Source organism: Cuculus canorus, chromosome 4 (genome assembly GCF_017976375.1).
Source record: "Cuculus canorus isolate bCucCan1 chromosome 4, bCucCan1.pri, whole genome shotgun sequence".
NCBI lineage: Eukaryota > Metazoa > Chordata > Aves > Cuculiformes > Cuculidae > Cuculus > Cuculus canorus.
In genome coordinates, this window is record NC_071404.1 from 41,015,689 (window position 1) to 41,032,311 (window position 16,623).

Consider the following 16,623-nt stretch of genomic DNA (forward strand, 5'->3'; position numbering starts at 1 on the left):
TGTTTCAGAATGAAATAGCTCACCTTTAATAAAGTGAGATTTGTTTTTCAAGCTGGAAAATGCCTCCCTTACAGCCTCCTCTTCAGCATTCTGGGTCCATGAAATAAACAAAGTGAGGAAAACAATAGGCAAGTCAGGCAGAAAACATGCCTTAAAGGTCTTAGAGCAAATTTGTTATGCTAGTGCTGTATTTTCTTGCAGCATTTTTCTGTTAGATCTCTCAGGTGGCCAGGATACTTTCTAGTTTGTTTGGATTTTTTTAAATGTTTAAGCTTAGTGAATTATTAGTACATGAGGGTTAAAGTATTGTGGGGTTTTGCCTCTGTTGTGTCTAGCAATGCCACAGCATTAATGAAAATCATGATGAAATTTAGGGGGAAAAGGTGTCAAGACTGTATAGAATCGAAGCTCTTCCTACATGTTTGGTTAAATCAGTAGAATCCTTGCAATTAAATAGTTTTATTGTGTGTAGTTTTACTTTGTAGTTTTATGCAGTTTCGTTGGTAGTCTCTCAGGAATATAATATAAATTCTCTTTAGTCTGATTTAATTCTAGTGATCTTTTCTTCTTCTTTCTCAGGGTGTACCTCAGTTACCATGTGCCAAAGCATTGTATAACTACGAGGGAAAAGAACCTGGAGATCTTAAATTCAGTAAAGGAGACATCATCATTCTGCGTCGACAGGTGGATGAAAATTGGTATCATGGAGAAGTCAATGGTGTCCATGGCTTTTTTCCTACTAATTTTGTTCAGATTATTAAACCTTTACCTCAACCTCCGCCTCAGTGCAAAGCACTTTATGACTTTGAAGTAAAAGACAAGGAAGCAGATAAAGACTGTTTACCATTCGCAAAGGTGAGAGCACAATAAAATTATTATTTTCTTTCAATAATTTCAGCCACTTGGATAAGAAATAATAAGACTGTTCTGTAGTCTTGTCTGCTTTTATTTTTTTAATGGAGCTGCACAAATATAGAAGGGGCAAGTAATTCTGCAGGTATTTCTCCTATGTTGATTATTTTTGCCTTCCATCTATTCCTAAATTACATATAATTTCTCTGAGGTTTTCTTTTTGAGAATACTGTTTTTCATAATTATGGTAGGAATGTTTTTCATTTATGAGAAATATGTTACGAAAAATCTTATTAATTAAAAGTGTTCCATCTTCTAAAGAAATTTATTAATATACGGACAGGCAGTGTTTATTATTATAAAACAACAGCAATACTGTTGAGGATGATTGGTGTTAGCTTGCCTATTTCGATAAACTTGTTCGCAAACTTTTTTTTTTCTCAGTCTACAGTCTCACTTGAGTAAGCTTATATGTTTCCAAATGCTTTGTCTTGCATGTGAAACAATTATGTATCTCAGTATAAGCAAGAGCAATGTCTAACATGCACATAAATGCTTTTTTATGTAACATCTCAAAACCAAATCTAACCCAAATACTCCATGTAGGTATGAAAGAAATCGTGTCACTTATGAGTGTTCTTAAGATCTTAAGTAAAAGAGCAACATCTAGGGAAGATTAGGTAATGAGTCAGTTGAGAAGGAAAATGATTGAGATTGTGTTGATTAATGCCAAGGACTCAGAGGGGATTTAATGAATACTCTGGGCTGGTCATAGCAGGAAGTTTGTGCTAAGAACAGTCATACTGCTGAGATTGGCTGTGGACAGTTAGCTGAACTATGACAAAATAGGAGAAGGAATGGCTGGAACTGACAACCTCAAAAGCGGCATGTTCCCATTATAGAGTGCCTTCTCTGCAGTTATTGTCCATGTATCTGCTTCTCTGAGTAACTGTGCATTGTGAAGGGAAATTAAATTAGAGGTTTAATTAGAGTTGGGAGACATAATCACTGCATGTTCACACAGGATGATGTTGTGACTGTTATTCGCCGTGTGGATGAAAACTGGGCGGAAGGAATGCTGGCTGACAAGATAGGAATATTTCCAATTTCATACGTTGAGGTAAGCAAAGTTGGGCCCTCAGTAAGGTTGTGCCCACTGTATATTTCGTTTTCTAAAAGGAAAAATCATGAGTACTGGTGGTGATTCTAGAATAACCTGAGATATAATAGTCTTAGACCTGAAATAATCTAAGACCTGTGTGCTTAGTTTGGAAAGTTAATTACCTCAGCAATTGAAGCACTGATTTTTACTTGGCTATTTGATAGCTGTGTTCGTTGGAAGGGATTGGAATGAAAGTACTTGGGGGCGGTCACTGTATTTTCTTGTTAATACTGGGGTTCATGCCGTCAGTCACAAACCACACTTAACTGCAAAATGAAAGCAACCAGCAAGTCAGAGAAATACTAAGCTTTGCACTGTTCCTGATACCTGCTTCTCAAAACCAAGTTAGCACAACTAGAAAGTCAGGGAATAGAGGCTGTTGTTAAGCATGTAAAGCATTGACTATTAAATCTAAAAGACCTTTATGTAACATCTGTATCTTCATACGTTTCTCATATGTGATATGACAACTTACAGTGAGAGAGAGCAGGTTCCCCAAGCTCTTAAAGTTGGAGAGTTGAAAGCTCTATCTTCTATATAGAAAGATATAGGTGATTAAGAACAGTGTGTACAGCTGCAACAATGATTATAAAAATTTGCATTACAGAAAGATATAGAGGTTTGGAATAGTGTTTGTTTTTCTCTGGTAGGTATGCTGTGGATACTTAGTAAGATATGCTTCTCCTGCAGAAGACATTTTATTTAAATAAATGAGGCAGAATGATGAAAGAAAGAAGTATTTTCACATTACCTGTGGGATGAGAAATATGTCCCTCAGGTCACAGAAGAAATGTGTAACTGTACTAAGAATGAAGTCGAGTTTTATTAATGCAATTTCTGAATGCCCTGATGAGATGAGAAATTTTTAAAAAATGGCTGTGTTCAACCAACAACAGAGGTTTGATCTATATTCGTTTTTCTGGGGTTTTGTGAGGATCTGTACATCTGGGGATAGAAATTTTCACCTGACTGAAAAAACAACAAGACCAAAAGGGTTTCAACATTCTCAGTGCAATTCTGGCTTCAGTTTAAGAAGTTTTGAAAAGCCAGTTTAAGAAGTTCTTGCCCTTAACTACTCATTCCTCGCTCCTTGCAATTAACTGCCCCTTCAGTTCAGCCAGTAAAGGTTTCTGTGGTCTTTTTTGAAACTAAATCACTTAACTTAGCCAAGTTAGAAAAAGCCCTTTCTTGTGGCTGCCACTTGAGCTAACTGTTTAGCTAAGAATTGTTTCCATCTGTACAGAAGTTCACAAAATGAGATATACACTTGAAAAAAAAAAATATGTGGAAATGATATTCAGTCACAAAATGTATTTCACTGTTGATTTTCTTCAGACAAATTCCATCAGCTAATAAAATATGTCTTCAATTAATGCTTTTAGAACAGGCACAAACACTTGTGTGCACAGTTGTAAATGCCCTCTTCAATGATATGGGAAATCTAGAATGATAAATAATATCCAAAGGGTTACTTCAGATCGGATAGGATTTCTTTTTTTCAGTATGTACGGAACCAAAACTCGTGCTGTAGTGAAGAGCAATCAGATACACAGAAAATACCAATTTGAATTTTGAAATACCTGTTTTCTGAAATTATGTAACTGTTGTTCTGGAAAATGTATGGAGAGTTGATGCAAATAGGTAGTTCAAACCATTCTTACCTATGTTATTTTTAAAGACACTGAAGATGAGAATGAATGGATTTTATTTCCCAATCTTGTGATCATTGCTTTTGTAATCATTGTCATTGTAGTAATGACAGATACTTCTGTGCCGTGTGTGTGTTTGTCCACGTCCTCTTTTTTTATAAAACTTGTGAATTAGTAGCTGCGTTTACTGGGGATTTTCTGAAGTCATGAACTTTAAAATGAGCGTAGTCTGTGATGTTTATTCTGTGGTATAGGTCTGGCACTTGCAATGTTTCTTGTACAATGAGGTCACAGGATAAAATTTTAGATACGTTGAAGTCCATGAAAATCTCTGATTATATTTGAGGACAGGTTTATACCTGGAGGAATATTTTATGGTTCAGTCATTGCTAATCTGCTCTGTTCTTTTATATTGCTTTCATTTATGAAATTTGTGATAATAAAAGCTAAGGCTGGGAACATTTTGAGAGGAATTTTAATGGTGATTCCATTAAAAATATGGTTTGTTAACTGACTCACAAAGCATTGTCTTTATCTGTGGACACATAGCACTGTGAAATAATTATTTCTGTCTGCAAATGAAAAATAAATAATGCATAACAGTGCAAAAAAAAGAAGTTCTATTTTCTAAGAAGTGCTAAAACCAGAGGAACCCCGTAGCTTTACCAGAGTGAGACCTGATAAACATATTTGCGTTACTAGACTTTTGATGGATGGAATTAAAATGTGCTTGCATTAACAGATCAGCCAGGTTCCTACATGGTAACGGAATAAAATGCAGTGAGCCTAGAAACTGTATAATTAAGTTCATAACACTTCATAATGTAAGTTGATAACACTTGTATTTACCTCTTTTCCAAAAAGAGAGCTTAATCAGACCTAAACAGATACAATGAGAATTCTTCTATGGAGATTACAGTTCTAGGTACGACACACATTTCCTATATAGACTGCAAATTTGACATTTTGGTGTGGTTTAACACTTAGTAATCACAATCCAAATCTAAGAAATACTAAAATTTTCGAAGTTATTCAGCACTCGTACAGAACAACTAGAAAAATACAAATGCCCAGAATAGAAAAAGAAAAATTAGGGGAAAGGAATCACTTTTCAATCAAAATATCAGTACAAAATAATGTCAGCTTTTGTTTTCCCAAGTTAACGTGAACAACCGTGAAACACTTCTATATTAGTCCAGCTCTTCTAGTTTTGTTTATGAACAGTACTATAGAAATGTGGAAGGGGGCACCCTAAATGATCTAAAATATTCGCTGTAGTAGAATTTGAAGTTCATTATTATTTTTATTATAGTGCAATCATCAGTTAACACATACTTTAATCAGTGAGAACATAAGATTGTACCTAGTATTGTGTCAGTTGGATTATTTATGGTTTTTTTTAAATTGTGTCTATACATTTTTAGATTGGCTTTAGGCTGGATTTCTAACATGGTCTTTTAAATGTTACTTATTAGGCTAATCTGTGTCTATCACTGTTAGGTGATGTGGTCTGATTTAAAGTGCTTATTAGAAAAACCCGACTTTTGTAACAATACTAATTTAGAAGAATAAGAGAAAACGTTTTATGGGAACTTTCCTCTGCCTTTTTACTGTTTTGCCTGCTCAGACCTTTAAAGAGAAAATTTAAGTAAAAAGTGAATGTTGTGTATTATGCCTGGAAACAGAGGTGGTTAATTTTGAGTCGGAAATGATAGTCTAATTCCCACTATATTTGAATGTGATAATCTTAATGTTATCATGGCAACGACAACTTCTGAGCATCATAGTTTTCATAATTTCCCTAACAAAAAACTGCAATGCAGAACCTTTTCATTTGTTTCAAGAGAATCAATATAAACACGGCTTTGCTCATGATTGTGCTTTGTTCAAGATTTGCAAAATCATTTTTCCACTTGTTTGAACAAAATATTTGTTCTAAAACTGTAATTGCTAAGCTAAATTTAGGTTTGTTAGCTATTACCTATCCTCTAGGATGATGCTTAGCAGAAATAATAATGGAAAATAAGGACATTTGCTTTAGTTCCTCTTACAATACTTCTTTTTCTTCGAATGTATGTGAAAATGAAATGTTGTTTAGAAATTGGAGTTTGACTTATAGTTTTGGTAGTGTGGAAAAATAACTACTTGGCAAATGGTGATTTACTAAAATTGCATAAAAAAAAAAGATGAGCATGACTAGAAAGATTGCTTGAGAAGATGGTGTTTTCAGTTAATTTCATAAAGTGATAATATTTTAATTCTGTCTATGTGTGAGTGAAGAACACCTGAATTCATTTGTAAATTAAGTACAGTGGTGCACAACTGTAAGTGATCTTGAAGGAGGTCCTGCATGGTTGTCTACTTGACAATTTCTCCACACAGCTGCAAGCAGGTGGGAACCTGTCTGCTAGCCTCAAACCCTATCAGAGCACTAAGATGCAGCTCAGCCAGCCACCTCTTGTCTTGCCTCTGTTGGAAAATAGTTCTGTTTCCTGGGAAGGAAGAGGAAAGAGGCTACTTCTTGGAGCCTCATTCATTTTGTTGAATTAAAAAAAGGCCCTGAGTAATAGGAATGTAAAAGTTAAAGAAACTTTGGTTGAAATGTGCTTGTTCAGGAAACCAACTGAGGTAGAAAATGTGGGAATAGATACAGCGATATTTGTTGCAGAAAGGAATGCTGTGCTGAAACACCTCATAGCATGAGTGGGATGCATTCCCATGGTGACCTTGAATGCTTGCTAGCCATTTCATTGAAGAATACATGAAGTTCTTAATTGTTCTTGCTAAGGAAGAAATAAAATGCACTCTGCAAAATATTTTACAACTACTGCTGTCCTCAGGTTACTACTGAGAAAAGGCCAGTAATTGGCTCATGGTTAGCCTTATGCTGATGTCTTGTTCTTGCTTCTCTACATAAGGAAGCTCAATACATTGCTTATGTTTGAATCAGTCTTGAATCAATCCTGTGGGCAAGCCTTAACTTTTCTCTAATAGGTTATTTACTTTACAGAAGTAATCAGATTCTGGAGGCATTAATATTTACAGTTTACAGTGCTATTGAGATCCGTACTGTTGTAGCTTCAGGAGGTAAACATAATTAGGTGTAACAGGTATCTTGAGGTGGTCTTTGGTTTTGATTTTTACTCCTGGGTGATCCCTTAACTATTCTGATAAGGTATTTCTTGCTTCTGGAAATGAGTACTGCTTTTGTTTCTCTGATCTGTGTGAAGAGGCTTTTTGCTAAATAAGGGAGTAGATTAGATAAGAATAGAAGTGGTTGCAGCCATTGTATAAGACCATATGGAAGACACAGATTCTTTGGGAGGATGTGAAGGATTTCAGTCTGAGCTGTGAAAAAAAATGTGCAAAATACATAAAGTGATTAGTTTAGTCTTTGAAAGGCTGCTCGTTCTTCCACAATGAAGATAGGACCTTGATAGCATGAGTAGCCCAGTAGGCTTATTTTGGTCTTATTTTCTACTTGTTTTGTGTCCTTCAGCTTCATATCAGTGTTCTGTGATAAAGTAATGTTTGCACTGGTCTGTTAAGTTCACTCTAAATCTAAAATTTAATTATTTAAATAATGGGCTTGCAAGTTGGAGAAAGCTGTATGGTTATGTCTTCTGTGCTACATGGGTGGTACAAAATGATTTTGTCCGTATGATCCATGCAAAAATATTAGCAGGAGGTAAAAATCTAGCATCCACCTTTTTCTTAACGTTTGTTTACTATCATGACATTGTTTTCTCATATCCTTCATGTTCTCTTCAGCTGCCTTCTAAAGGACCAACAATAAGAACATTTGGGAAAAAATTCTACATTCTCATTTTAATGTCCTTTTTCAAATCCTCCATTATGCCCCTCCTCCACTGCAATATGTTCTAGGTAGTTCTTCCTCTTCAAGCATTTCATAATTCTGGTTTTCCTCCTGTTACATCCTAGTAGGTTTTAATGTCAATTTCTCATTGTTCCAGTTTTGAACTTTATCTATTTCTTCTGTACATGCACGGAATTTCTTTCCAGATTTCATCTTTCAAATACCAATTGAAAACCTTTACTATATTAAAAATAAATAGATACTCTTTATTTTTTTGTACTGTGTTTTCTATATACTTGTCCTCAGAGCTAGGAAAATGTTCTGGGTATAAGATGATGTCATTTATGGGAGCCGCGTTTAAATCAACATCAAAGCTGTCATGATTAATGGTGTGTTATTTGTCTAGTAAAGTTTTGATGGAGTAAAATATGGTTTAAAACTCTTCATGAGCATAGTAGGTATCAAGACTTCTGGAAAAATGGGTAAATAAATAGAAGAAATAATATGTTAAAAAATATTACTATTAATTCCACAGTAATTGATTTCATTCTTCTATACTGATGTTCTACAGAAAAGATTTTTCCTTTCTTCATAATTGGCTACACTTATCCAAGTAACAGTATTCCTGTTTAGTGGAGCATATTACCATTAGCTAACTTGTTCAGAAAACTGGTGCTGGTGTTACTTCAGCACATGAATAAATTAGAGTTCTGACATTATTTCCAATAAATCTAAAAGATTTGTGAAAAATGTAGGGGTTCTTGTTTGACTGTATTGTGTCATTCGCGCCCTCCCCCCCAACTTACATTTCATTGTAAGAAGAAAATGTGTGGGATTCCATGTTTCTTTGTTGGAAAGGAAGGATCTGTTTGCATTTAATAGGCTATTCTAACAAATCAACAAATATAAATTTCATTGCAAACAAAAATTCATTAGATAAGCTTAAAAAAAGAAAAATCCGTTTGAGGATTTTTAGGCAGCTAGATGCTGCCTCTGCATTAGAAAATTCAGAAAATGAGTATTTCTACTGCATTCCCAATGTATGTTTGTTTTCTCCTTGTAGTGTCTTATACTTGTATAGCTACTTGTTGCCAGGCAGTACAGTGGTACAGCTGGATCTTTATTCTGCCCTACTATGTTCTTAAACCTGCATTTAGGAAGCCTACTTCTTACTATCAGTGGTGTTAAAGATATGTGCATGAATACCAAGGGATGCTAGGAGGAGTGTCTTGCATGAGCCCACCTGCGAAGATGTGGGCTTATGTCATACTTACAAACAAAACAAAAAAGGCTGAAAATGAAATGAAAAATCAGTAAGTTTTGTAATACAGATTTCTGTATTATAAAGTCAGAGGGGACCGTGGTGATTTAGTCTTACTTCTAGATAACGCAGACAGTGGATATGGCTGGATTAAACCATGGCTGGACATAATGTCCTTTCTTGATTGAAATTTGATGAGTAGCCTACACCAGCCCGACTAACTGTGTTGTGTTTGTAGTGAAAGGCTTGTCATGCTGTAATGACTGATTTTTAGAGTAGGTCAGTATGTGACAGTTTCAAGTTGTATGGTTTAAATTCTATTATATTATGAATTAGACATTTTTTTTGTTAGATGATTTCTATAAATAAATAAAAAATACTAATGTGTGACTGTCTTTTGTAGTTTAACACAGCAGCCAAACAGCTGATAGAATTGGATAAGCCCTCAGGTTCTGCTGTTGACTCTGGAGAAGGTACCTCTGGGGCAGCCCACAACAGTTCAACACAAAAGCACACCGATGCTAAAAAAAACACCAAAAAACGACACTCTTTTACCTCCCTCACTATGTCCAACAAGTCTTCACAGTCTTCTCAGAATCGCCACTCAATGGAAATAAGTCCTCCTGTCCTCATCAGCTCCAGCAACCCTACCGCAGCAGCCCGCATAAGTGAACTGACGGGACTTTCCTGTAGTGCCCCTTCTCAGGTAATGTACATGAAATCATATACAAATCATGTGTGTGCTTTTATTTAAGCACCTATAAAGGCTTCTGATCTTGTTAGAGTATTTACTTCAAATTATTAGTTAAACTAAGCTTTCATGAAATTTGTATTCTGATATGAGAGCATTTAAGAAAAACATTATGCAACACCTCTTATACAACAATAGCATATATTTTTGGTCTTGAAAACTTGTTTTTTCACAGTTGTTAATTTCTTGGGTGCCAGAAACATTTTTATTAAACTGTGGAAAATAGGAAGTGGAATGATTTAATTTTGTGGGTTTTTTTCTGAATTGAATGTAATATTGGATATTAATAAAGCGCATACAAGTAAAAGGTGAAAATCACATGAATTCCAGAAATGTACCATATTAATCTGATTGTGAAAAGTAGAAATATTTCTTCAAAGCTTTTAGTTACAGGCTACAGTATTCTGTTAAATATTGTCTATTTCACATAGAGATTACATTTTGGGAGAAAAGATAGTAATGGAGACTAAGAAGTGTTGGTGTAATTTTACGTGAGCTAGGAAATATGTTTTATTTGCACATCTTTGGGATGTGACAGCCTTTTATGGGGAGAAAAAAAAGAAGACTGACATTGGTAAGTGTGCTTCAATATAGTGTGCTTATATATGAATATAATCAGCATGATTCAATATTGTTTGTATGAGTATCTAACTGAAAATTAGTTCTGGTGTATATTTAGAGACAGTAGAGTAGTGATGATTTTGACCGTGAAGCTTACAGCTGTGTCAAAACCAGCTCTTATTAAACTGCTCAGAACTAACCCTGCTAGTTTGTATTTCTTTGACAGGTTCATATCGGTACTACGGGGCTAATTGTGACTCCACCCCCTAGCAGCCCAGTCACAACAGGGCCTTCATTTACCTTCCCGTCCGAAGTTACCTACCAAGCTGCTCTTGGTGTAAGTACCATTTAAAAAAAACTCAGCCTTACCATTTTTCTCTGCTCTGTACAGTCGTTTTTTTTTGTCAAGTTCTGATACACTGATTTGAAGTATTTTATGATTGTATAAATATAACTGTAGCAAAACCACTATTGATACAATAATGTTTGCATTCTCTCAAACTTATCCATTTCTCCAGCTTGCCTTTGTCATTTCTTTGTAGTAAACACAAGAAGCCCACTTCCTTCCAGAAGAGTGTTTTCACCATGAGTAGGAAAGAGATAATGTTAAGGGGGAGGTTAGGGAAAACAAAAAAGATCTTAGGAAAAAACATCAACTTGAGACCACAGCTGCCAAATAGTTCTGTCTTAGTTCACTCAATATTATGACAGTTCTCTGAGATAAGTTTTGAAACTCTGCTTTCTCCTAATTAAATCAGATTATTTTAGTTGTATGTATGCCTGTTACAGATGAAGAACTTAGCTAGTGTGTCTGAGTTAGGTTCCTGGAGACCAATGTGAAAAGCTGTTGCAAATAGCCATCTTTTAAAGGAAGGAATACGTTGCAATGCTGTTTCCTTTCAAAAAAGAAAATGACTTCATCTTCAGAAAGTGCAGGATTTCATTCCAAAACCAACTGAAATTCTTTATTTTGCTATGCTTGTGGTGAGGAAGTTCTGAATTATTCTATATCATGCTGTACTTCTCAGAGCCTGACTTTAACTGCAGCAAAGATCACACATACCACTTCTCAGAGGTCTTCAAGGGAACTTAGCAAGCCTTTTTTTAATTATAGGAATTCTCAATTTTTAATTCTTGTTTCAAGTCCAAAAATTGTGCCTGTAACTTTTGGAGTGGGGGCACAGTTGAATAATGAATGTCCACCTATTTTTTTTTTTTTAAACAAAAAGAACCCAAACCCACCACCAACAAAAAAAAAGCCAAACCAACAAAGAAACTATCCCCACCAAATACAAACAACTCAAAATCCCCAAACTTGATCTTGCTTAGATGACTAATTATCCTTGCAGTCTTTTCAGCTAGTAAAACTTGATGAATAGACTTGCTGCTAGATTTGTCTGGTTTTGTTTTCAACTTTTGGCACCTAGATCATTTTACACACTTGTCTGCAAAATCAAAGGCAGAATTATCTTTCTTCTGTTATCAACTTTTTGTTGTTCAAGTAAATGCTTAGATGTGGCTTGGTCACAGCTGAGAGGTTGCGTTTTGACAGGTTTATTTGGGACTCTTTAAGTTACGTTTTTTAGTTCTTAAAATAATGCTGCTGCTGTTTTCTGAATTATCTCCAGTACTTTTTTCTGGCCCAGTAAGCACATGGTAAGCCCACTCCGGAACTGGGGATAGTACTGCACAGTCTTTTTCACTGGTGAAAATACTGACAGTATGACCTTTTTACTTTTATCCTGTTAGTCTGATGTTTATATCTTGAGAATTTGCATCCATTCATTTGGCCTGAGTGTAAGTGCAAAATTTAGGTTCTGCTATATAACCACCATGATCCTACAAATTTGCATCATTGTTAGTGATATAGAAATTGCTCTCATCCAAGTAAATGTATTTCACATTCTTCGTTCATCAGACAGATGACCTTATTAGTAACAATTGTCTAGACAGTGTGGGTTTGCCCTGCTTTACTGAATAATGCAGGCTGCACTACAGCAATGCTTTGTCTTTTTGTTGCTGACTCCTTCAGTCTGTGAATCATCTTGTGCAATCTTGCTGTTAAATGTATGTTACTCTCAAACCAATTAATAGTCTCCTTAGATTCATATTTTAATGTCACAGAGTGGTTGAGTTTGGAAGGGACCTCTGGAGGTCATCTGGTCTAACTTGCCTGCTCAAGCATGGCCACCCAGAGCTGTTTGCCCAGGACTGTATCCAGACAGCTTTTGAATATGTCCAAGGATGGAGACTCCACAACTTCTCTAGGCAACCTGTGCCACTGCTGAGTTACCGTCACGGTGAAAAGCTGTTTCCTAATATTCAGCCTGAACCTCCTGTGTTTGTTTCACTGGTACTCTCCAATATGTCCATGTCTCTCTTGTACTGGGGAGCCCAGAACTGGACACAGTGCTTCAAGTTTGGCCTCAGCAGTACTGAAGAGAGGGGAAGGATTGCCTCCTTTGACCTGCTGGCAAGACTCCTCCTAATGAAGCCCAGGATACCATTGCCCTTCTTTGCCACATGGGCAAATTGTTGGCTCATGTTCAACTTGATATTTACTGGGAAGGACCCTGGGTCCTATTTTTGCGCAGCATTAGACATGTGACTAATACTAGAAGCAATTAGCTGCTTGTATACTAATCCATATCATCTTTTATGCTTCTTTTGTCCTGTCCTCCGGAAAATACCTGTGAGAACTGAGCGAACACAATCAATTTTGGTATCACTTGTGCTGTTAGGCAGAATACAAGTCTAGTTAACATAGATACTGCAAACATGAGTAACTGATTTGATATTTGCATGAGATACGTTTTGGAGAAGATGGGGTAGGCAGGACTCAAAGCATAATCTCAGAAGTTCTGTCAGAAGTTGCTTTTTTCCTCTCTCAGTAACAAACACTTTTGTTTGTTATTAAGAATCAGTAGTTCTTTCTTTGATGCCAACATGGAAAAATGTTTTATTGCTGGTGCAAAGTCATTAAACCACCTTGGGTGCTTTATTTGCATAAGCTTGTTCAAAAGTAATATCACCGTTTGTACCCACAGAAATTAAATTACAGTGCTAAATGCAGCATAGAGTGAAACTCCTGCCACATGATCATCCTGTATCCTGGAGTGCTACTTTCTCTTTGTGATAACCGTGTTGCTGGTTATGTTTCCAATTAGGCGTATAATTCCCATTGAGAATCTGAATTATTCTCTACCAACCTCTTTAAAAGTCAATAACCTTCTGTACATAATGTTCTTTTTCTTCTTGACTTGTTTTCAGCACAACTAAACTACAAGCTGGCAGCCTGGGCTACTGTCAGGTTGTTCCTGTGTTCTTTTACTGTGGTTGATATTATATGATGATGCAGTTCATAGTCACAAACTGTGAAGTCCACATTTGCTCTTGCTTCATAAACTCTTGTTTTAATTTTAGAAATGTGCAAAACAGTTCTGACAGGTCAAGAGAGAAAGTGTTGTTCTTGTCTCTCTAGATGTTTCCCTTCTGGAAATACCCTTCCTGACAGTCTGAGCATTCATGTTAAGCTACAGAACAATTATTTAACATATCAGAAGCGGTTGACGAGTCCTCTTCCTTTAGTATTTTTTGCTTAAACTCCTGCTTTTATCTAAGCTTCTCCCTTTAGCTGTTGTTTTTTTTTTTACTTCTGAATACTCAGCAAATGATAAGGGAATTGGACTGGAGAGTTTCTCTTTAGCATCAAGATGGTTTAATTGGATCACCTCCCCATTAATCGTTTTGGTGTTTATAACACTATTTAAAGTAATTAATTGTTGAGAGCATGCTGTTTATATGACTCCTTTTACTTCATGCCAAACTCAGAGCAAGGGAGAAAGAAGAAATCAGAGATGATGAGTATGATTCCCCAGCAGTGAAGGGTGTACTTCTTTACAATAATCCTGAATTATGCATCTTTGCTACATTTATCTGTCCTGGATCTAGAAGCAAAGAAAAGCTAGTGTCTTATCTTCTGTAAGAAAGATGGCTTTTTTTATTGTTAAGAGGAGATATTTTTGAGCTTGTTGGGTAGCAAGTTTTTCTAAGTTGAGATTAATTCCTAGCCCAAAGAAACCTAAGAGTTTCTGTGTACATGTATAGGATCACATTTTAGTTTCTTACATTGCTATTTTGGGAAATATTATGGTGGTTCAAAAAATGCCAATTGTATTAATTTTATTTTGTCGATAGTAATCTTCTTTAGGTGATATTTGATACCAAATGTTGCATGAAGTAATTTACAAATTTGCAGCCAGAATCGACACAAATAAGACTTAGGAATGAGAGTGCTCTTTTCAAGTGACCATTTACACTATGTCCTACTTGTATCACTTAAGAAAATTTTAATTTGCATTCAAAAAACTTGTGATAATTTATTTACAAGTTTTATTTTACAGCCATGGTTCTTTAGCCTAGCTCTTCAGCTGGCAGCATTAATTCTTGTTTTGTGTTTCAAAGTTTGATTCTTTGAAATTGAAGAAGCAATGAGCAAAGACAAACTTCTCACAGCTGAGGCTTTTGACTGTGATATTATCACTTACACTGTTCTCTAGGACTTCAAACAACAACTTGGCCCTTGATGGGGCCATTAATTGGTTTGCTCTTCTTGACCACTGGCATTTTTGAACCTTGTAGGTGCTTAGAATTTTTAAGTTCTTTATAAAATATAAATAGCAGATGTCAAGCTCAATAGTTGTTGTGTGAAAATATGCACATACAATTATGTAAGGCTCATTTACTTGGGAGGAAATTCTCTCATGGAGGAGATCTGGTTGCCATAGATTTTGCTGAAAAAACTCTTAAAGGAAGTATGTGATTTGAACCATGATATGGGGAAAACAATGACAACGTATACCACAGTGAAGTTAGTTACATTCAAAATCAGCAGCAGAAAAAGAGAATGTAGCAACAACAGATAACTTACTTTCCTTTCACTCTGCTTTTAGAGTCTCTTGAAGTTAAAAGCATTTTGGACTGCAATTGACCTGTATATACATATTGCTAATTCTGCAGATTGAATATGTTGAATTAGAAATAGTATCTAGGTAGAAGCAGGAATAGGTGGTCTGTATTTGGATAGTTTACATTCATTTACGTGCCAAAGGCTTCAAAAATTAAAAACATCTCTTTTTTTTTTCTTGTCCTGTTCTCTTACAAAAAAATTGCCCCTCCATGTTGAAATATATAAGATAGTTTGAATTATTAATGAGGCACAAGTTGTGAGGGTTATAGCATTCCGATGAGATGTAGCTCTTTCAGGTACTTTCAGCTGATTCAGTAGTGTAAGTCAGTTAGGAGGACATTTAAATAAGGTCTGTCCGAGTTTTAACCAACAAAAATTCAAATCAACTTTAGTTGGAAACAAGGAAGCAGCTGAAAGAAATGATGAGGTTTTGTACAAGAGGCCTGCTCTTGATAAGATGTATTTATAGTTTAGGAATTTTGTTAAACATGAGCCTTAATTTGTTAGCCCTCAGGGGGTTTTGCAAGTCATATATTTTTTTCCTAGACCTGTGGGAGCAAAGGCAGTTAATGAATGTTTTTTTCCACTGCTGTGCCGTTTATTCTTTGTGTGAGCTGATTATTGATCTTGAGTTGACTGATATGGGAATGCAATCTAAATATATTTAAACTTAGTAATATGTATGAGTTTCTAGAGCATGAGTATAGGTACTATTTGAAGTTTTTGTATAAATCGTCCAATTTCGTAATTGTTTTGTTTTCCTATGAAAAAATATTATCATTTTGTTGCTGTTTTCTGTGCTTGAAAGGACATTTGTCTGAAAACTAGTTGCAGAAACTTTCATTTCCCCCATAGCCATCTGAAATAAAAATACTCAATTATTTTGATAAGCATATTTATTAAATCATGTGGGGTTTGCATGTATTCTTTCACAGGATGTTGAATATGGGAACCATCAAAACTAGCTTGTGCTCAGGAGACTGGGTCTGTTTCTCAATAGCTAAAGAAATGGTTACATGCCAGAAAACTTCTTGAAAGCTTGAGTAGAGTATTTGGATCTATTTTATCAAGTTGTAGCAGTGCAAGCTGAGGAGCATTAGTCCTCAAAAGCCTATCAAGTAGTTTATTTAGATTTCTAAGTACCTGCCAAGTCTTCAGGAGTTTAATTGGGCTATGGCTCACTGCAGATTTCATTACCATGCTAGTAGACACAGGGAAAGAAGCAGAACCTGAATAAAGCAGAGTAAAATAGAGCTGGGAAGGTGCCTTTATTTCAGCTAAAAATTCAGTGTATATTGTACGTTCACATGAATAATATACAACATCCAGCATTTATATCTTTAAAGATGCAGGCAATGTGGAATCGTGACAGCCTTGGTATTATGCATGAGTAGGTTTAATTTTAAGGATTTCTAGATAAAAATCTCCTAATGTGGATTTACAGGTTTTACCATATATAAAGGAATCTAGATACCTAAAAAAAGATTTAAATTTATGTTCTGTAGAGAGGATGTCTAAAAGGTAGATGCTCACATTCAGCTTAAATTCAGCTAAGACATTTATTGGAAGTGACTGGGGGGAGGAAATAACTTCTGCTGTAA

The 16,623-nt window shown here is 35.6% G+C and overlaps 1 protein-coding gene across 3 annotated transcripts in view; it reads left to right on the forward strand.

Annotated features, from left to right (window-relative positions):
* The window catches only part of SH3RF1 (SH3 domain containing ring finger 1), an 88,092-nt gene that overhangs the window by 50,838 nt on the left and 20,631 nt on the right, over nt 1–16,623 (forward strand). For all 3 annotated transcript variants that reach the window (XM_054065889.1, XM_054065888.1, XM_054065890.1), the window contains exons 3-6: nt 580–855; nt 1,877–1,972; nt 9,145–9,447; nt 10,280–10,390. In XM_054065889.1, the coding sequence (XP_053921864.1) occupies nt 580–855; nt 1,877–1,972; nt 9,145–9,447; nt 10,280–10,390 (786 nt within the window). The remainder of the gene's footprint in view (nt 1–579; nt 856–1,876; nt 1,973–9,144; nt 9,448–10,279; nt 10,391–16,623) is intronic.